The 16942-nt window shown below is 38.6% G+C and overlaps 1 protein-coding gene across 1 annotated transcript in view; it reads right to left on the bottom strand.

Moving 5' to 3' along the window:
* The window catches only part of LOC108145104 (zinc finger protein jing), a 133988-nt gene extending 121190 nt beyond the window's left edge, over positions 1 to 12798 (bottom strand). The window contains 1 exon segment of the mRNA XM_041707635.1: positions 11094 to 12798. Coding sequence (XP_041563569.1) covers positions 11094 to 11737 — 644 coding nt within the window. The 5' untranslated portion in view covers positions 11738 to 12798.
* Positions 12799 to 16942: the final 4144 nt, after the last annotated feature.

Raw genomic sequence — 16942 nt, 5'->3', positions numbered from 1 at the left:
GCGAGGTTTTCTGTCGTTGAACTTTCCGGCATTTGTATGTCAATTTTAACGAGCGCAGTTAACAACATTTTAGAGGGCCAAGAGAAGTGGTTCGCCCAAAAGGCGTTCACCACTTCGCACTGGACAAGCTGCGAAATTTGCTATATTTTCTTTGACATTAATGGTTTGATTTACTACAGACATTTACGACTGCCGCCCAACGAAGAAAACGCAGACTCCGCCCACATATGGGTGGACGTACAAAGAAACGGAGCCAGAAACGTACAAAAAATTCCCTCACGCACTTTCCCACTAAATCGCTTAAGTGTCTTTTAATTAAATAAAAATAAATGTTCAAGGCACGCTGAATGCCGAGATCCGAGCTGTAGCGCAGTTTGCAGGGAACAGAAAATATCTGAGGAATGCCAGGACGACTTTTGGTTCAGGCATCTCATCTCGGTCAGTTATCAGACATTTTTCTCGTTGTTTTTTTTTTAGCTAAAGGCATTTTGCAATAAGCACGAAGACAGCAAGCAAAAAGCGATCAGCAGAAAAATATAAAGAAAATAAAAAAAGCATTTCGTTCCTATTTTATTCATAAACTTTTTTCTTACACCCCATCAGGAACTTTGAAAACTTTGGCAGGGAACCGGTATTTTGCTGCCTTCCCATCCCTATACATAGTATATGTATATATAAAAAGATATATATATATACATATACAGCCGACTGCAGCAGACAGAAGCAGATGAAGAGACAGCAACGGCAGACAAGGCCTGGGCTAAAGTCAGACAAAACCAAACCAAACCAAACCGAAAATGTATCTTACGGATACACAAACATGCCGCACGTCTTTGTCTACGTAAATGGCCCATGAAAATGAGACAAGAATGTATATAGACAGCACCAGGAACAGCACCAGCACCAAGAACAACAAGGAACTCGACAGGAACAACAGCGAAAGGACAAGCGGAGCTCAGCACGACAGTCGCCGTCTTCGGGGCTTCGCTTCGTTGGCGACATCTTTATAAAATAAAAATAGGAATAAAAAAGTGCCAAAAATCGCGTGTTGATAACAGCGCGTGAAATGGAGGTAGGGTACCCCACATGGGGCAGGGGTGGACTTGGTAGCCAAGAAGACAAAAAACGCTGCCAATGAAGTTATTAAAAAAAGCAAACCACGGTTATTTTACAAGAGAGCATGACTTTCGAAAGGCGTTAGGGCTTAAGATTTTTGAAGTTGGATTACCACCAAGAAGTGATTGTTTTAAACTCAAAAGCGATGGGAGATAAACTGAATTGGCACGACCATATTGAAATCTTAACTTCAAATGTTCTTGTAAAAACGAGTTAAGCTAAAAATGTTTCAAGTCTTAGGAACATAAGGACAAATCAGAGTTAATATCTCTTTGCAGATTAAAAAAGTCAAGCTGATTTATTCAGTTAGATTTCTAGAAATATATTGTTTAATAAAATAAACAATCCCTACAACTTTTTTTGGTTGATGTGCAAATAGTTTAACAACCAATGGGGCTATGTAAAATTGGTACGATTTAAGGAAGCAATAGTATATAACGAATAACTTATTCCTGTTCATTGAGCTTTTAATCTATTAAATTTTGTATAAAAGCTATTAAATCGATGGCAGTTGCCAGAAAAAAATGAATTTTTCAATATTAGAGAGCGGTTAATTGCTACGCTTCGTTTTATACTGATGTAACTTATTGTTGTTTGCAGTTTGTTGTTGTTTGTTGTTGTTTGCTGTTTCTTGCTGCTTGTTGTAGCGGAAAAGCCAAATTGAATTTTTAATGAGTTAAGCATAAAAATTTAATAAAAATTAGCTGTATAGAGCCAGAATGATATTTATATGCAAAATTTTAGTACCTCTATAAGAATTTGATTTGATTTTTCAGCTTGCAGCTATTTCAGAATATTAACTGATCCATAAACAAACTATTTAATATACGACTAAAGGTGTTTAGCTAAATTTATGGCTTTTTACTACTGACGATTATTTTTCATTCATATTCCAATATCTGTATTTCAGGTAAATAAAAATTAGTTGGGAATGTATTTTTTTATACGAAAAGAAACAATTTTGAGTTTTGTTGTCTGATATTTGAAATAGTTACGTTTTAGGATAAAACCATTTTAATTTATAAGATAACTTCTCAGCCAAAATTCAATCTTAACAGGATGTGCCTTTTCAACTAAGGCAAAGCATGGCAGTGTTGATTCGAAAAAAGAGTTTATCTTTACTGGGTGGAGGGAATGACTGATTGGATGACTGGCTGCCTGATACGCTTCACTGATCGACTGCCATTTGGCCCACAGCTCAATGTTAATTACATTTCCATGCTGAGCAATTAAAGCCCAGAATAAATTGTATTATATATTAATTCGAAGTCGGTATGCTCTTGCAATGTTATATTTCTAATGTTTTTATTTTAATTTTTGAAACATTGCAGTTTTAAAATATTTGGGAATAAAGTTGAAGTCTTTAGAATAAAAAGTATTTAAGCTTATAGATTAAAAAAAAAAGATAAAAAAATATTTTGTTTATTAAAATTAAGTTTAGTATTGAGTTTTTAACTTTTATTTTAAAATTATGTTTATTTTCCTAGCTTAAAATATTTAACATGATTTATTTAATACATACTCACAAATCAGTGGCGATGCTACCCGATAATTCATGCTTCAAAAATAAACGCCATGTGGAAATAATTTTATTTTAATATTTATTAAAGATACATTTGGACGAAATTATTTTCCTTAACCGAAGTGGATACAAATCTTTGTCTCCCCTTCTACGAAACTTATCCCCGACCACTTTTACCCCCTGTGAGGGTATTCTGATAGGTTTGAGTGCTCAATTGGACAGCCGACAGCGGGCCTGGCTGTTAAGTGTCGGTGCTCGAGAGAACTGGTTGCCCACCGTGTAATCATAAGCAACATTGTCAATTACTCAATCATTGACAGAAAAAAATCCACGCGAATAAATGAAACGGTGGCGTCCACTATTATAGTAATTATTATGCTTTGTCGGTCACTGTGTTTGCCTCTGGGGGTGTGAAAAAGGTCGAAAGCGTTGATTACTTGCGAAAAGACAAAAATTTGAGTAAAAAGGCGTTAGAGAGTTTACAAAGTTGAATAAATGTTGCACCTGTTGCACACAAACCGTACATTTTAAACGTTAAAGTGCTGTTTAAACTTCCTGCATTTACTTTTAGCTTAATTAACTTTTAATTACCATTTGGTTTGGTTTTCGCTTGGACTGCCGCTGGTCGTGCTACCACAAGCAATTTGATATAATTTTATTTTAAAATAACTTTACGCAATCAATTTGATTTTAGTTCAGCTAATTAGAATCGCAAACGTTCTGCCCCCCTGACCGCAAACTAATTTTACGCGCAAACACAAAGTAATCAAACACAAATAAAAGTGCACATATTTTCAAACAATTTCTGTGACATTGCCTCTGGATATTTATTAATTAATATATTTTGACACAGAATTTGATGTCTAGTCAATGAACCAAACAATCACCAATAAACTCTATGAACGACAACAAAAATTTAAGTTTCAGTTGACAATTCAATTCACTTCGATCAAATGTCAGGGTGACGCTTTTAAAGCCGATTATAATGGTTGTTTAGTACCCCACGCTCCCTCATATTTTATTTCCCTAAATCACTCCCGACTTTATTTTATTGTCTGTTTCGAACGATGTTTTGCTATTATATATTGATATTTTCTGTTTCCGACTTTCAATGAACATTCCATTAATTCGCCTTCGTTTACTTTTCCTTGCCTCACTTTTTCGCGCGTCAGCTTTTTTCAATTTTTTTTTTGTATTTAGCTTTGTGATATTGTACAACTTTTTCGATTGGCGTTTTCAGTTACACTTTTCCTTTTGAAAGCTTCTTATTTTGAGTTTGTGCTTCGATTCAGCTTCGAAATGGAGCAAGTCACATGTCAAGGTCAATGCCATGAGAGCCATGAAAAGAGGAAGTGAAAAAAATAACTACGGAAATTCTTCCCTTTCAACCTCCAACCTTCCAACCAACCTTAAAAGAAATTCTTAAATTAAGTCGTTTATTTCTTATAGAGTAAAATTCAAAAGAAAAAAAACATGCTTGATAAGAATGCCTCATAGGATTTTACGGGATAACTAAATTTTATTATTATTATCTTATACATATTTTCTTAGCAATTTTAAAGACGATAGAATTTTAAAATTTTGGAGTGTTGGCAGATATTCGCGATTTGTGGGCGTTAGAGTGGGCGTGGCTCCGTTTTGAAGTAAACTTGTGCTCCGTAAAAACTACTAGATTTTGATGAAATTTAAACCGTTATTCTAAAATATTTAATCATTTCTAGATCTCGAAGAATATCCAAAAAATTAAAAACAGAAAAGTTATAGTTTTTTTTAAATTTTTTTTCCGATTGTTCCTATGCGAGCTATATAGTCGTCCGATCCGGCCCGTTTCGACATATATACTAGAAAACTTTTGCGAATGCAGATAACTTTAAAACTGTAAGACTGTTAGGACAGACGGGTGGACAGACGGCCGGACGGACAGGCGGACATGACTAGATTGACTCTCCTAGTGACGCTGATCAAGAATATCATATATATACAGATGTCTCCTTCACTGCGTTGCAAACTTCGATTGTTCTATTGTTCCATTGATTAACCATTATTGGCGTAAAAACAAACAAACCTTAAACAACTTAAAAACCCAATTATCACCAATTTTGAAACAACACACTTTTTAAAACATCAGTTTGACTTAATCTTGTATTTTTGCTGTTTTCGACCCATCTATTTCATTCGGGAAGCCCAATGATATGCCATTGGAAATGCGATGTTATTGCATCAAATGCATATCTAACGTAAACACGTCACTCGATGAATGTTGCAGATGCGGATGCTACTGCAATTACTGCGACAGTTGCCGTTCTCGTGCTGCAGGGTGGCGACAGAATGATAGCCACAGAATTGAGTTCAGTTTTTGGACTTATCACCGCATGGCCATCATGCCCATCACTCATACGCCATGTTTGTCCAGCCGATGCTTAAAAAGTTAATGACTAATTTTCGCTGGCGCACAGCTCGAAAAAAGCCAATTTCGGGATGCCTGTCTAGGCAGGGATGCCAGTTGGGTTAATATTGGAGAGGTATGGGTATAGCTTTTCAATGTGTTTCACTGCTTTGCTGCTGTTATTTCAGCTGCACTCCGAATCAAGGGGGGACTGCATGTGTCTGCCTGAAAAAACACACTACACTCACAAATAAAATTGCAGAAAAAAAACTAACTAACTAAAAAAACTAACTTTATTTAATAAATGGCGAAACAAAGAATGTCGCATTACTCGAATTTCTTCGTATGTTTTCGAACGCTGTTATATTTTATACCCAGTATTTCGTGATTTTTCAATATATAAACTAATTATGAACATATATATATAAGGTTTTGCTTTTAAAATGTTTTGAAACGGTTTTCTTATTTTAAGATAAATTTCTACTTATCATTTAAACATAAAGTAAATAAATATTGCTTAGGTAATGAACATTAGCTTTTTGTTTATTTTAACAAGAAAAGAAAGGGTTTTCTGTAATATAATGGTGATAAAAAATGGGAAGTAAATGTTTGAAAAATTCTTCAGCCATTGAGAGACTTCGTTCTTCAAGTGTAGAGCAATGGCAAAAATGGGATGAGTTAGCGAGAGCAGAGGACAAGCGTCCATCGCGCGCCGCCTGACGTTATAATTAATGAAAATTTGCCACGATTCAGTATATGTATGCTGTTGGGCCAAAAGTGTGCTCACAAAATAGATGCAAAATCCGGCATAACAGCAACGGACCACGCCGCATGCAGACATTTGGCTAATATGATTTTGATTTTGGTGGCCGGCATTAGAATGCCATTAAGTTGTCGGTTTGTTGGTTTGTTGGTTTTCTTTCCAACGGGGTTTACACACTGCGATTCTGGTGCGTCGATTTGCACATGAGATGTGTAAGCGATGCATAAATTATGCATCTGTTGCACAAATGTGCTTATGGGGGCAGGCCCTAAATGGAATACTTGGGGCGGGTCAACAGACCCATGAGTCAGAGCACTTACAGCCGTCTGGCTGGCACTTCCTGTCTCGAAAGCCCTAATTTAAGAGCTGAATTATGTGCTGCAGAACGGGATTGATTAATTGGCATTGAGACTCACTAACTAACTGAACTTAGTATAAATTTGTATGTAAATTAGGGTTATATAAAAGCCGTTAAATAGCATTATTGGCACTGATTACTATGTTTTTATAGATAAAAACTGGAATTATAAATTTTTCAGTAGATAAAATACTCATAAAAATACTCAGCGAAATTCCCGCAGTTTAAATCTCGTAGTACTGGCAAGTGTCTGGTAAATTTGTCATTTAAGCTTATTATTGCACACTTTTCCTGCCATGTTATTCCCCTAATTTCCCCTAATAGCGATTTTCACTCCCCCAAAATTGGCTTAACCCAAAAAGTCTCTGCTTGAGACCCGCTTTGAGTTTTGCCTTTTTGATTTATGGCCCCGAAAAGTCGCGCACGTATTGCAACTAGCTCGACCACCTCCCTCGTCACCACCCCCTTTTGGGCCCTCTAGCCATTGTTTGTAGAGACAAAGTAGCGTGCGAGCAGGGAAAACAACTGCAAACGGCAAAAAAAAAGTCTGCATTCTACAATTGCGAATTGCATTTTCCATGGAACGTAAATAGAAGCTATTTAGCAAAATGTGCACGAAAAACAACAAGAGCAACAACAACAGTGGGGAACAGCATCCAGCTAAAAAGATACAGCCATGAGGGGGGCGTGGCAGGGGCAGTGGCAGGGACAGGGGCAGGGGTACGGCGGCTTTGCTCCGTTTTGAGGTCAATGTACAAAGCATGCAGCCAGGCAGCATTTATTACGACTTAATGCGCTCCCTGAGGGAACTTTGTTTGGGATGGGAGCAGTAGTAGCGGTAGGAGCGGCAGGGGAAGGCTCTAATTTCGTGTTTAAACTGCTTTTCACACAACCACTCACACATGCGAGGGCATGGTTGCTTGTTGCTCACAAAAAGAATATAAAAAGTAAAACATGAACAGGAGGTTTTTGAGTACCCAAGTCGTAAAGAGAAACAGAACCTTCCGCAGAAAAATCAATCATGCCGAAAACCGTTTAAATATTTTTTACATTTAAGATTAAAGTAGACAAACGGTACTTTAAGTTTCAAGTACAACCGTTTTTTTTTTAAGATTTGTACCTGTAACCTAAAGTTTAATATATTTTTTTAATCACTTTCAAGGACAAATTGTTAAAAACAACCATAACGAAGAGCACAAACTAAAAACATATGTTTAAAACATACCTATAAAATCTCATAAGATCTATTTCGTAGTATAGTTATCTAAAGCCAAGGAAAGCATATAATACCCGCTTCAAGTAGGGTATCAGAACATCAAAAGCAACAACAACAGCAACAACCTACTAAGAATGCGGCAAACAAGTGGAAAAAGCAACAAGGGCTGACAGCAGGAGGTGCAACAAAGACGGTGTAAAAGCAGTGGCGGCATCGAAAGGGGGCTCTGCCACAAGCAAAATACTGGGTTTCCCGTCACTACAACAGAACACAATCATAATTTACAACGAAAACACTAAACCACAACAACAATAACAATAAATAAAAAATGTAAGAAAAACTTCACCGATTTTTTAACAATTAAATTCAAAAATAGCTAAGTAAATTTCGTGAATTTTGGGCAGAAGCCCAAACTAACTAACTAACTTGTATCCGGGCATATGGTTAAATAAAAAAAAATGTTGAATTTTTTTATTTCATTTTATTTGCCAAAAATAAACAAAACGTCCACACCCATTTCTGATAACTAGGCAAGGCGTTTCTAGTTTCTTTCTTCTAGGTGTAAAACCTTTAAAGCGTGTTTTAACTAGCCCTTCAAAATGCTTTTTTCGATAATCGATACAAGATGGCTCATGGACATAAATGGGTCCAATGTCTACAATAAAGTTGGCCGACAAAAAACGAGAGTGCAGCTTTGGCCCCAAAAACTTGGCAAGCACCGAAATATAAAAGACCAAAAGGAGCCACCAAATGGCAATGCCAAGAAATGGCAAATAGCATCAAGAAGCACGACCACTAAAGATACACGACCCACGGAAAAAACAAGCACAAGCTATTGCAACTTATTATATTACACTTTCAACGTCATCGCGCGATGTTGCCGCTGTCAATGCAATTGCAATTGCTGTTGCTGTTGCTGTTGCTATTGCAGTTGCTGCCGTTTCGGAGTCACTTAAACGAGATAAATCAACGTGGGCGATTACACAATATCTCAGGGTGATTGTCTCCCTCTCGCTCGCCCGCGCTCTGCCGTCTCCCTCTGCCCGCTGTGCATGACTTGGCGAAAAGTGCAACAGCAACAGCAACAGCAACTGCAACAGCAAAAGCAACAGCAACAGCCCACAATCAGCAAAAGACTCGCGCCATTGGAGCAGTGGGTCGCTCTTGGGGTCTTGTGGAAATATGTGGAAAAACGTGGAAAACCTGTAAGACAAAAGTCGACAAAATCAATAGCACACACACTCGCTCAAGCGGGCGACACTGCAAATAAACAAAAATGATGACAGCAACAGCAATATGTGCAGCAGCAACAATTGCTGGTGCTGAAGTAGGCAGTTACTCTTGCCGTTGCTGTATTTTCAGCTTTATGAGCGATAATTAAAGTTAAATGCCTTTGCTACGAAGCTGCGGATGTTACTTGCTAGCTCTACTCATATGTACATATGTATATATACTGGCTGGCAAAGACTACAATTTGTTTTGTTTCGTTTTTCTGAAAGAAAAAAAATTAAATTTTAATGACTACCCTCACTGGAAGTGCAGTGTTTTTTTTCTGGTTCACGTTGTCTTCAAGTTTGCTGTAGTTAAAACAAGGCAGCGAATCGGGGTCATTAAAAGAGAATTGAGCTCGCCACAATCGAAGACTATCGGTGTATCCTAAGCTGATCATCTTGGGAAAAACATGCAGACAAAACTACATGTTCAATTTACCCATGGACTTCATTTCAGTGCTGTTACCAAGATGCAAATGGCATCAAAGCTTCACAGCTCTTCAAAGATTCACTCTTGCAAAGACTCGGACAAAAACAATGCAAATCAAAATAAAAACAAGCCCAACAGAAAATAAATAAAAACATGGAAAACAAACCAAAAGCAACAAAAAAAATTTCATGTTTTGTGTCGGCGACAAAAAATACGCACACACACACACAAAAAACCAAAAACAAACAAAATAAATAAATCAAAAAGAGTTCAACGACCAAAAGTTGAAATGATTTCCGACTGCCAACGAAGAGGAGCAACGACGACATCACTCACCAGCCGACGAGAAAACGCGAACTTAGGGGGGGTGGATGTTGATAGGGCGGGGAGGGGGGCGGTGATGAGACCAATTGACAAAACATCGCGACGCGTTAAGCGTACTGAAAGATACAGATACAATACCGCGATATCACATGGAAAGTATTTGATATGCGCGACCTGCGTATGAATGGAGGCAGAACCAAATTAGAAATAGGGAATCGACCCATGGCTAACTAGACTTATGCATGATTTTCATGATTGATATGCAAAGAGCTGGACAAAGACAAGAGTTTTCTGGGAGCACAACAAACACGCGGAGAGCAAAACACACAATCATCCAAGTTTGAAGTTTCATTTGGCCAGACCGCATATGTATCTGCATGTACATCTCAATGCAGCCAGGAAGCCGCCGACGTTTGCACTGCCGCCCACGCGCCGCACATTGAAAATCAGCCGCTACTGCGGCTCATCAGCGGCCATTTGTGGCTGATAAATGAACGCATGTTGTGCGTGCATATCTGCCAGATACAAATGCCTGCAGTCCGTTGCGGCCTTTGCTTTTCTTTGTTTCCAGTCCGCCGCTGCCTCTGCCGCTGCCGTTGCCGCCTCTACTGCGCTGCGCATTTTTAATGAGCGGAAATTAGTTGGCATTGCGGCAAGATGTTTTTGTGGCTGCCCATTTAAGTAGATACAAATGTATCTGTAAGTCATAAATTAACAATCTATGGGGCGCGTGCCTCGTGCGGTCTTCACAAGACTTGGCTTCGCACAGGTGCAATTATTGAACCGATTACATGTCAGATAAATTTAGCACAAATCGGTTATTAGCGTTCTCCAGATCTTTCTGCTCGTTGGAGATTTGATTAATATCTTAATTATGTTTGGAATGGGTTGCATTCTATTTTGGTTTTGTGTCTTGTGGATCATACTTTTGGCTCACTTTTTGGCCGTGCAACGCGCGGATATATTTAGAGAACCCGCATTTAGCTCAGTCTTGGCACAGCCAGCCAGCTCGCAGATACACTCTTGCATTTCCGTTTATAGCCAGCCAGTGCTACCAAGAGATACATTTGGCAGCCTGCATTGTTAGGTCATTTTATGACAGTGCATTTAAAACTTTGATGGCGAGAGGGGAACATGTTGTTGATTATATTAACCAAGTTCAACGTGAAATATGAATCCCAATAATTCAAAATTAATTACATGACAAGTACTTTAAAAATGTGTTTTCCTATATTCATTATTAAATGCTTAGAAAAATTCTAGTAGTCAATGGCTTAATACAAAATTAAGCATGAACCCATCTCAACTCTCTAGCATTTATAGTTAGGTCAGCCCTTTGATAGAAGAAAGTATACTATTCTCTACGTTGAAAGGGTATAATTTTACAATGATATTGTTCATGCTTCAATGTAACATATTGAGCCTTGCAGAGCTAAATTAGAACGAATTAGAGTGAATATATTATTTGCATGGCACAGATTCAGTAAAAGATTTTAGTACAAGATAAAAAGTTGTGTGTGGGAAACACAGAAAATCGTACAATCAAAATCAAATACAAAACGCTTCACTTGATGAAATGATGTTTGATACTATGCATTAAACTGTACTCTAGAAACTGTCTTAGTCAGTGAGTTTGAGTGTCCGAGCCTTCGCTGTTGAATTGTACACTGTTTCCGCATTATAGCCACAACACCACAATGCACTCACCTGTCTGATGACTCCGATGAATCGTATCGATCCAGACACCGCTTCTTGGATCCCCTCGTGCCGCGTTCTCCCCCTCCGGTTGTTCTGGAGGCTGTTGTTACGATTGCTGTTTTTCCGGCTCCCACCCCCACTCCCAGTCGAGTTGTTGTTGCAGCCTTCCTGGCGCCCTGATATAGCTGAGATCGCAATGCGTTTATATCCAATTTGGCGGTCTGGGCGCCAGCCCCGCCCCCCACGCCTCCCGCCCCCCGTTTGGTGCCCTGCACGACGCCAATGCTGCTGGGCGTGCTGAAGGGACGCGCGGGCTTTGCCGGGGGCTTCAGCTCAATATTTGAGGTGACAGAGGGGGCGGTGGGAGGTGCGGGGGCTGGCAACAGTGTGGCGGTGGGTGTGGCTGCGGCTGTTGTTGTAGGTGGTGTTACTTCTGGGTTGCTGTTGTTGGCGACGCCGGCGCCAATTGTCAAACTGTTTAAATTGACGCTGTTTTTCAGCTGATCAAACAATGACAGAGCCGCGTTGGAGGTTAAAGTTTTCTTTCCCGCTGCTGCTGTTGTTTTGGCGATGGGCGGGGGTGGAGGGGTTGCTGCTTGAGCTGCCAATGCCTTAGTCTTTAATGCCGTATCCTTTGGCTGAGTGGCTGACATTTTACCTTGCTTTGTTTGCTGTGTGCCTTGAAACTATTTCCCCTGTTTTACTATTGTAACGATGCGCTTAATTGCTCTCAACTGCTGCCATTACTCCTGAGTCCCTTTGCCACTTCTGAGGGTTTATTGTTAGTCGACAGAGCCAATTTTAATTGCTTGAATCTAAAAGTTCTTAGTCAGCTATTCAAAATCGCACTGCCTTTTAATGGAATTACCATTTCGATTTTCCCCATTGGTTTGCACAAATTTGTACTTAAATTTTGCCACGAACTTGCACTTTTCCGGCTTTTGTTGGTCGGGCTCTCGAGTTACGAGTGGTGAAAACGATTATACAAATTAAACATAAATTCATTTAAATTGATTGCATTTTTGGGCATTTCACATTTAGCTGCACTTCACTTCTGCACTTATGACACACATTTTTTTCGATTCGATTGATATTTCAGACGAGAAATCACTTGATCAGCATTTAATTACTCAACGTTGCGAGATTGATTTTGGTTTTGCGAGGGGTTATTGGATTACGGGCTGCGTTATCAAGTGTTTCACTGTGCTTTATGGCTTTGTGAATGGCTGATTGTTATTTCGTTCTCGTTTGTTTCCGGTGCACACCCAAAACTCATTCTGCAAGACTGGCAGAAACGCGAAAACTCGCGAATTCAAAAAAGCAATGAAACCGAAATCGAAACAGAAACAGAAACCGAAACAGATGCCGAAACGGGTATGTCAGGTTGACCGGTCCAGCTTTGTTCAGTAACAACGATGACAGGCCAGCAAACAAATCGCAATCTAATCAAATGCATTCCACTGTGCCACTCACTCGGCAAACTAGCGATTTGCTTATCACGGGGCCAACTTGTCTGGCGAGCGCGCTATTAATAATTAATGCAGTGGCTCGTTCACTACTGCTGTTAATTGCTGCCAATTGCCGTGTAACCAAATTAAACAAAGTCAAAGAAACGATGCACTGCAAACTGCGAATTCCGGAAACCCATCGATTGGCAAGCGAAAACTGCGATCTCCCCACGAAAAAAGCTGCGGGCTGCTCTTGCTCTGCCTGCCGACTGACTGGCGAGTGGGGCCGAGTGGAGTGGGAGTGGACCGAACGCCGCGGCCCCACCCGAAGCGGGAGCCGACTGCAACCGAAGCGGCGGACCCGAGTGGCTCAGCCAACTAGAACCGGGCACAAATCAAGATACGAAGCACGCGAGGCAAGAACGAAGGCAACGAACTGCCGTTCGTGTATTTATTTGGCGCCCATCGAGGGGCACTCTTGAGGGGGGCGAGTGTGCAGAGTGTTCACTTTTGATTTCTGTGCAGCGGCAGCAGGTTTTGGAGAGAGCGGACAAGGGACAGAGGCATTGGGGGAAACTGGGGGAGCTTGTTGCGCCACAATGTGTGACTGTGTGAGTGTGTGCGTTTGAACTTCTGGGGAAGTTCAGAAATTCAGTATTTCGGTATTTCAGCATTTGGTGGTTTGCCAGTTGGACCGTAACTTCCGATATGTCCGCGGGTGTTTGAGTAGGTGGCAAGTTCACTCACACACACGCAGACCGAGCTGCAGCTACCTGTTGATATGTGTGGGAACTAATCAGAATACGAAAGGTTCCTGCGGTTCAGCAAAACTCTAAACCGGTTCACGCAGCCGAGCATAATAGTTACATATATGGAAGTTTGAAGCCAAATACAGAGGTGTGGACAATATGCACCCATATTCAATGCTTTGGTTAATTGTCTTTTGGCCCACTCATTTCATAAAGCCAAAATAGCCAAGAAAACTGAAAAAGTAAACAAAGCCAAGGCAAAACCAAACAATAACAAAACAAAAGCACGGGGAGCCAACTCACAAATACAATCCAAAATCGCCACTGTTATCAGAGACCAAATAAAGACCAGAGAAGGAAAGAGAGAGAGGGAGAGCGATCGCTCACACACACAGCGAGCGAAATCTTGTCATAAAAGCAAAAACAAAACCAGAAACTGGGTCTGTTAGAGGAAGAGGGACAGCACAGAGGGTTGAGGTGGGAGTGAGAAATCAAACACAACACGTGCTTTTATTACGTTACAGGCAAGTGTGCGTACGTATATGTGATGCATCTGTGGGAGAATGCAAAATCGAGTGGGACAAAGACAGCGCATGTTGACGAGAGCCTTTTGCGGGTGTGTGCGAGTGCGACATAACTCGTTTGGTGGCTAGCGTTTTTGATTTTATTTTCCCAAGAACATTTTGGTTCTTATTGGACTTTTTACACTGCACTTAAAATGTGAATATAAGGTCCAGAACATCCAGTAAAAGCGAATATTTGATTGACTTCCGGGGATATATTATATGTACATATGTATGTATGTATATACTGAATATCGTATGAATCAACGACTGCTAAAATACATAGCTACGATTAGTCTTGAATTCCATATGTACAATGTACATATGTACCTCTCAAAGCCGCTCAAAAACTATTCTAAATTTTATTTCGAACATGAAAAAACTTATCAAGTTAATAAAAAAATACACGGTACGCGAATGCACAGCGTGAGAGCGAGAAGCAATCTAAGATTGTGTTTTGCATTTTGCAATAAATTTTCCGTGAGATAGGTGCAAAGATAGAGAAAATATGAACGGGAGAAAAAATAGTGAAAATTGGTATGGAGAACAAGAAACTTTATAAAATTATTTCAGCGCTTTGCGATAATGACAATTTGAATTTATAAAAATTTTTAATCATTGTCCATCGAAAAATAAATTTCAATAATAAATGAAAAGGTATTTGAAAATTCGGTGTATTTGTCTTGAAAGCAATTTAAGTGAAAGCGACAGCTCTTGAAGTGAAGTCAAACCCATCACTAAGTCACTACCATCACTAAAAGAGGGAGTGTGAAAGTGTCGATGGCAGACATGCCTGGCAATATATCGATAAATCAGGCGCTAGACAGGCTCAACAATTGTAATTTAAAATTTAAATAAAAGTAAGTAAAACATGAATATAATCAAAAACAATTTTTATACAATTCTCAGATTCGTGTTAATCTGCAAAAAATAACCCGGCAGCATCACAGCGCTGCCAATTCTATTTTTTTTTTTTATAAAGTTTGCCCATCTCAAATAAAAATATCATCTCAAATAAGTTAACGAGAAAATGAAAAATTATTTTAATATTTAAACCGTAGTTCTGAAATATTAAATATTACTATATGTCGACGAACTAAAAAATAAACTTGAAAACAGGAGTTTTCACGTTCGAAAGATTCACTCGGATTCGAATTTCCCAGAACTGTTCCAGTTTTCACTTCCGAAAGATTCACACGGAATCTAAATTCCCTCTGCTAATTCTCTGTTAATTCCGTAAAAGCCTTACGGAAACCATACGCCAAGCAATTGGCTGGCGAAATCAATTCCGCAAGCACAGAAATTAATTGATTTAAAATACTTTGCGATAAGACGATATTTTTTCCTTACTCTTTAATGGTTTAAGAACAATATTGCTGTTCAAATTTGGTTTATAAAAACATATTTGACCTATTACAAATTATTTTGTGATTGCGTCTCAGAATCGATTCAATTCTAGACTTCGGCATCGTAGGAGTTCTGCCGCCCCTATTCTAGTTTCCGAACGAATTGAACCGAGACTAGGGAATATTAAACTATTACTAAATCTTAAGGAACTAAAAAAAAATTAAAAAACAAAAATGGTATATGTTTTTTTTAAATTTTTTTCCCGATTGTTCCTAAGAAAGCTATATGAGATAGTGGTAAGATCTGGTCAATTCTAGTCCTATATATTTATAACATTCTTCTAGAAGTATTTATGGCCGCGGCTCCCATACAAGCCCGACCACTGTGCACCGACTCGGAATACTTGTTATTCAGCAAAACAAAATAAACCGGCAGAATCGCAGCGTTGCCAGATCTATCTTTTCATGTCGAAATAGATCCAGATTAGAGATGTGCTTTTCAATATAAAAAGTTCATCTCAAATAAAACTTTTCATCTTAAAAAAAAATACGAAAAATTGCTGCCGCAACTTGCTGCTGGAAACTAAATACAAGCTGCCGCAACATGTTGTGCAACACATACTTTTTTGGGCACGCCATCTGTTGCTCGTTCTTAAAAAATTATATTCAGATTCAGCAGTTTCTTAACTGGTTAGCTTAGACTCTAACCGATTATAAAGATAGTTAACTTTTCCACCCAATAAATTTCGTATCACTTTAAGCCTTGAAACCAAAAGCAAAAATGAATCCTTTTTTAATCCGAAAACTTACCTTAAAAAATCTTTTTTTTTTTTTGGTACGTCATTTCTCCCAAACTGACAAAAAAGTAAAAAGTTTTTCAATATGTCGGCAATTTCAACATATTAAGACTCAGTTACACTTTGTTTGTCGGTAGATGGCGACAGCGTGAATTGGAGTTTTCCCACCTTTCGTTTTATTAGGGTACCGCAACGCCTTCACAATGTAGAGTAACACTTATTTATTATATAGCATGTACATTTGTACATTTTACTTTGATCTCAAATGCCAACGCGCCATCTGTTCCTTTTTTCGGTGAACTAAGGAATTCAAATAAGATTCAGCAACTGCTTAACCGGTTAGTCTATTGGCGCAAACCAATTGTACAAAAGGTTATTAAACACAATTGGATACATTATTCAGATTACACTGTGCAGCATAAAAAATGTTGCTGAATTTTTAACTTGGGATTCTAAATTTACTCAACCAATTGCTAACACTAATAATTTTTCTCATTTTCACTAATAATTTTTCTCATTTTCACGAATTTTTAATTGTCCTTTAAAAATATATCAAAATCTAACTTAAAATCAATAATGCGCTATTATGTTCAAGCTAGCTGGCGAAATAGGCCAGAAAGCTCTAAATGGGTTCTAACTAGTTCAGAATCTGAAGTAAAACCCCTAAAAATGTTTCACAGTTCTATGGTACATCTTAAGTAATTTTAAGACCATTTTAAAATATCTTTGTATATAATAAATTTAATTTAGGGAAGAAAAACACAACCATACAAAATGATTCTTAAAAAAAATGTTCTTTAATAAATTGCTACATTTAAAATAGCAATACTCCATTATTTTAATACGTCTTAGAAAAAATGTGCGAATGTCACAACAACTTGGCCAGTATTTAATTACTGTCTTTAAGCCTCTCCCAATGTTAACACCCATGCTTATTTAAAACAAGTCAAGAAAC

This window comes from Drosophila elegans, unplaced genomic scaffold, assembly GCF_018152505.1.
Source record: "Drosophila elegans isolate 14027-0461.03 unplaced genomic scaffold, ASM1815250v1 contig_133, whole genome shotgun sequence".
In the NCBI taxonomy this organism is placed as follows: domain Eukaryota; kingdom Metazoa; phylum Arthropoda; class Insecta; order Diptera; family Drosophilidae; genus Drosophila; species Drosophila elegans.
The sequence above is the reverse complement of the archived record's forward strand: the minus strand, read 5'-3'. Positions and strand labels throughout refer to the sequence as shown.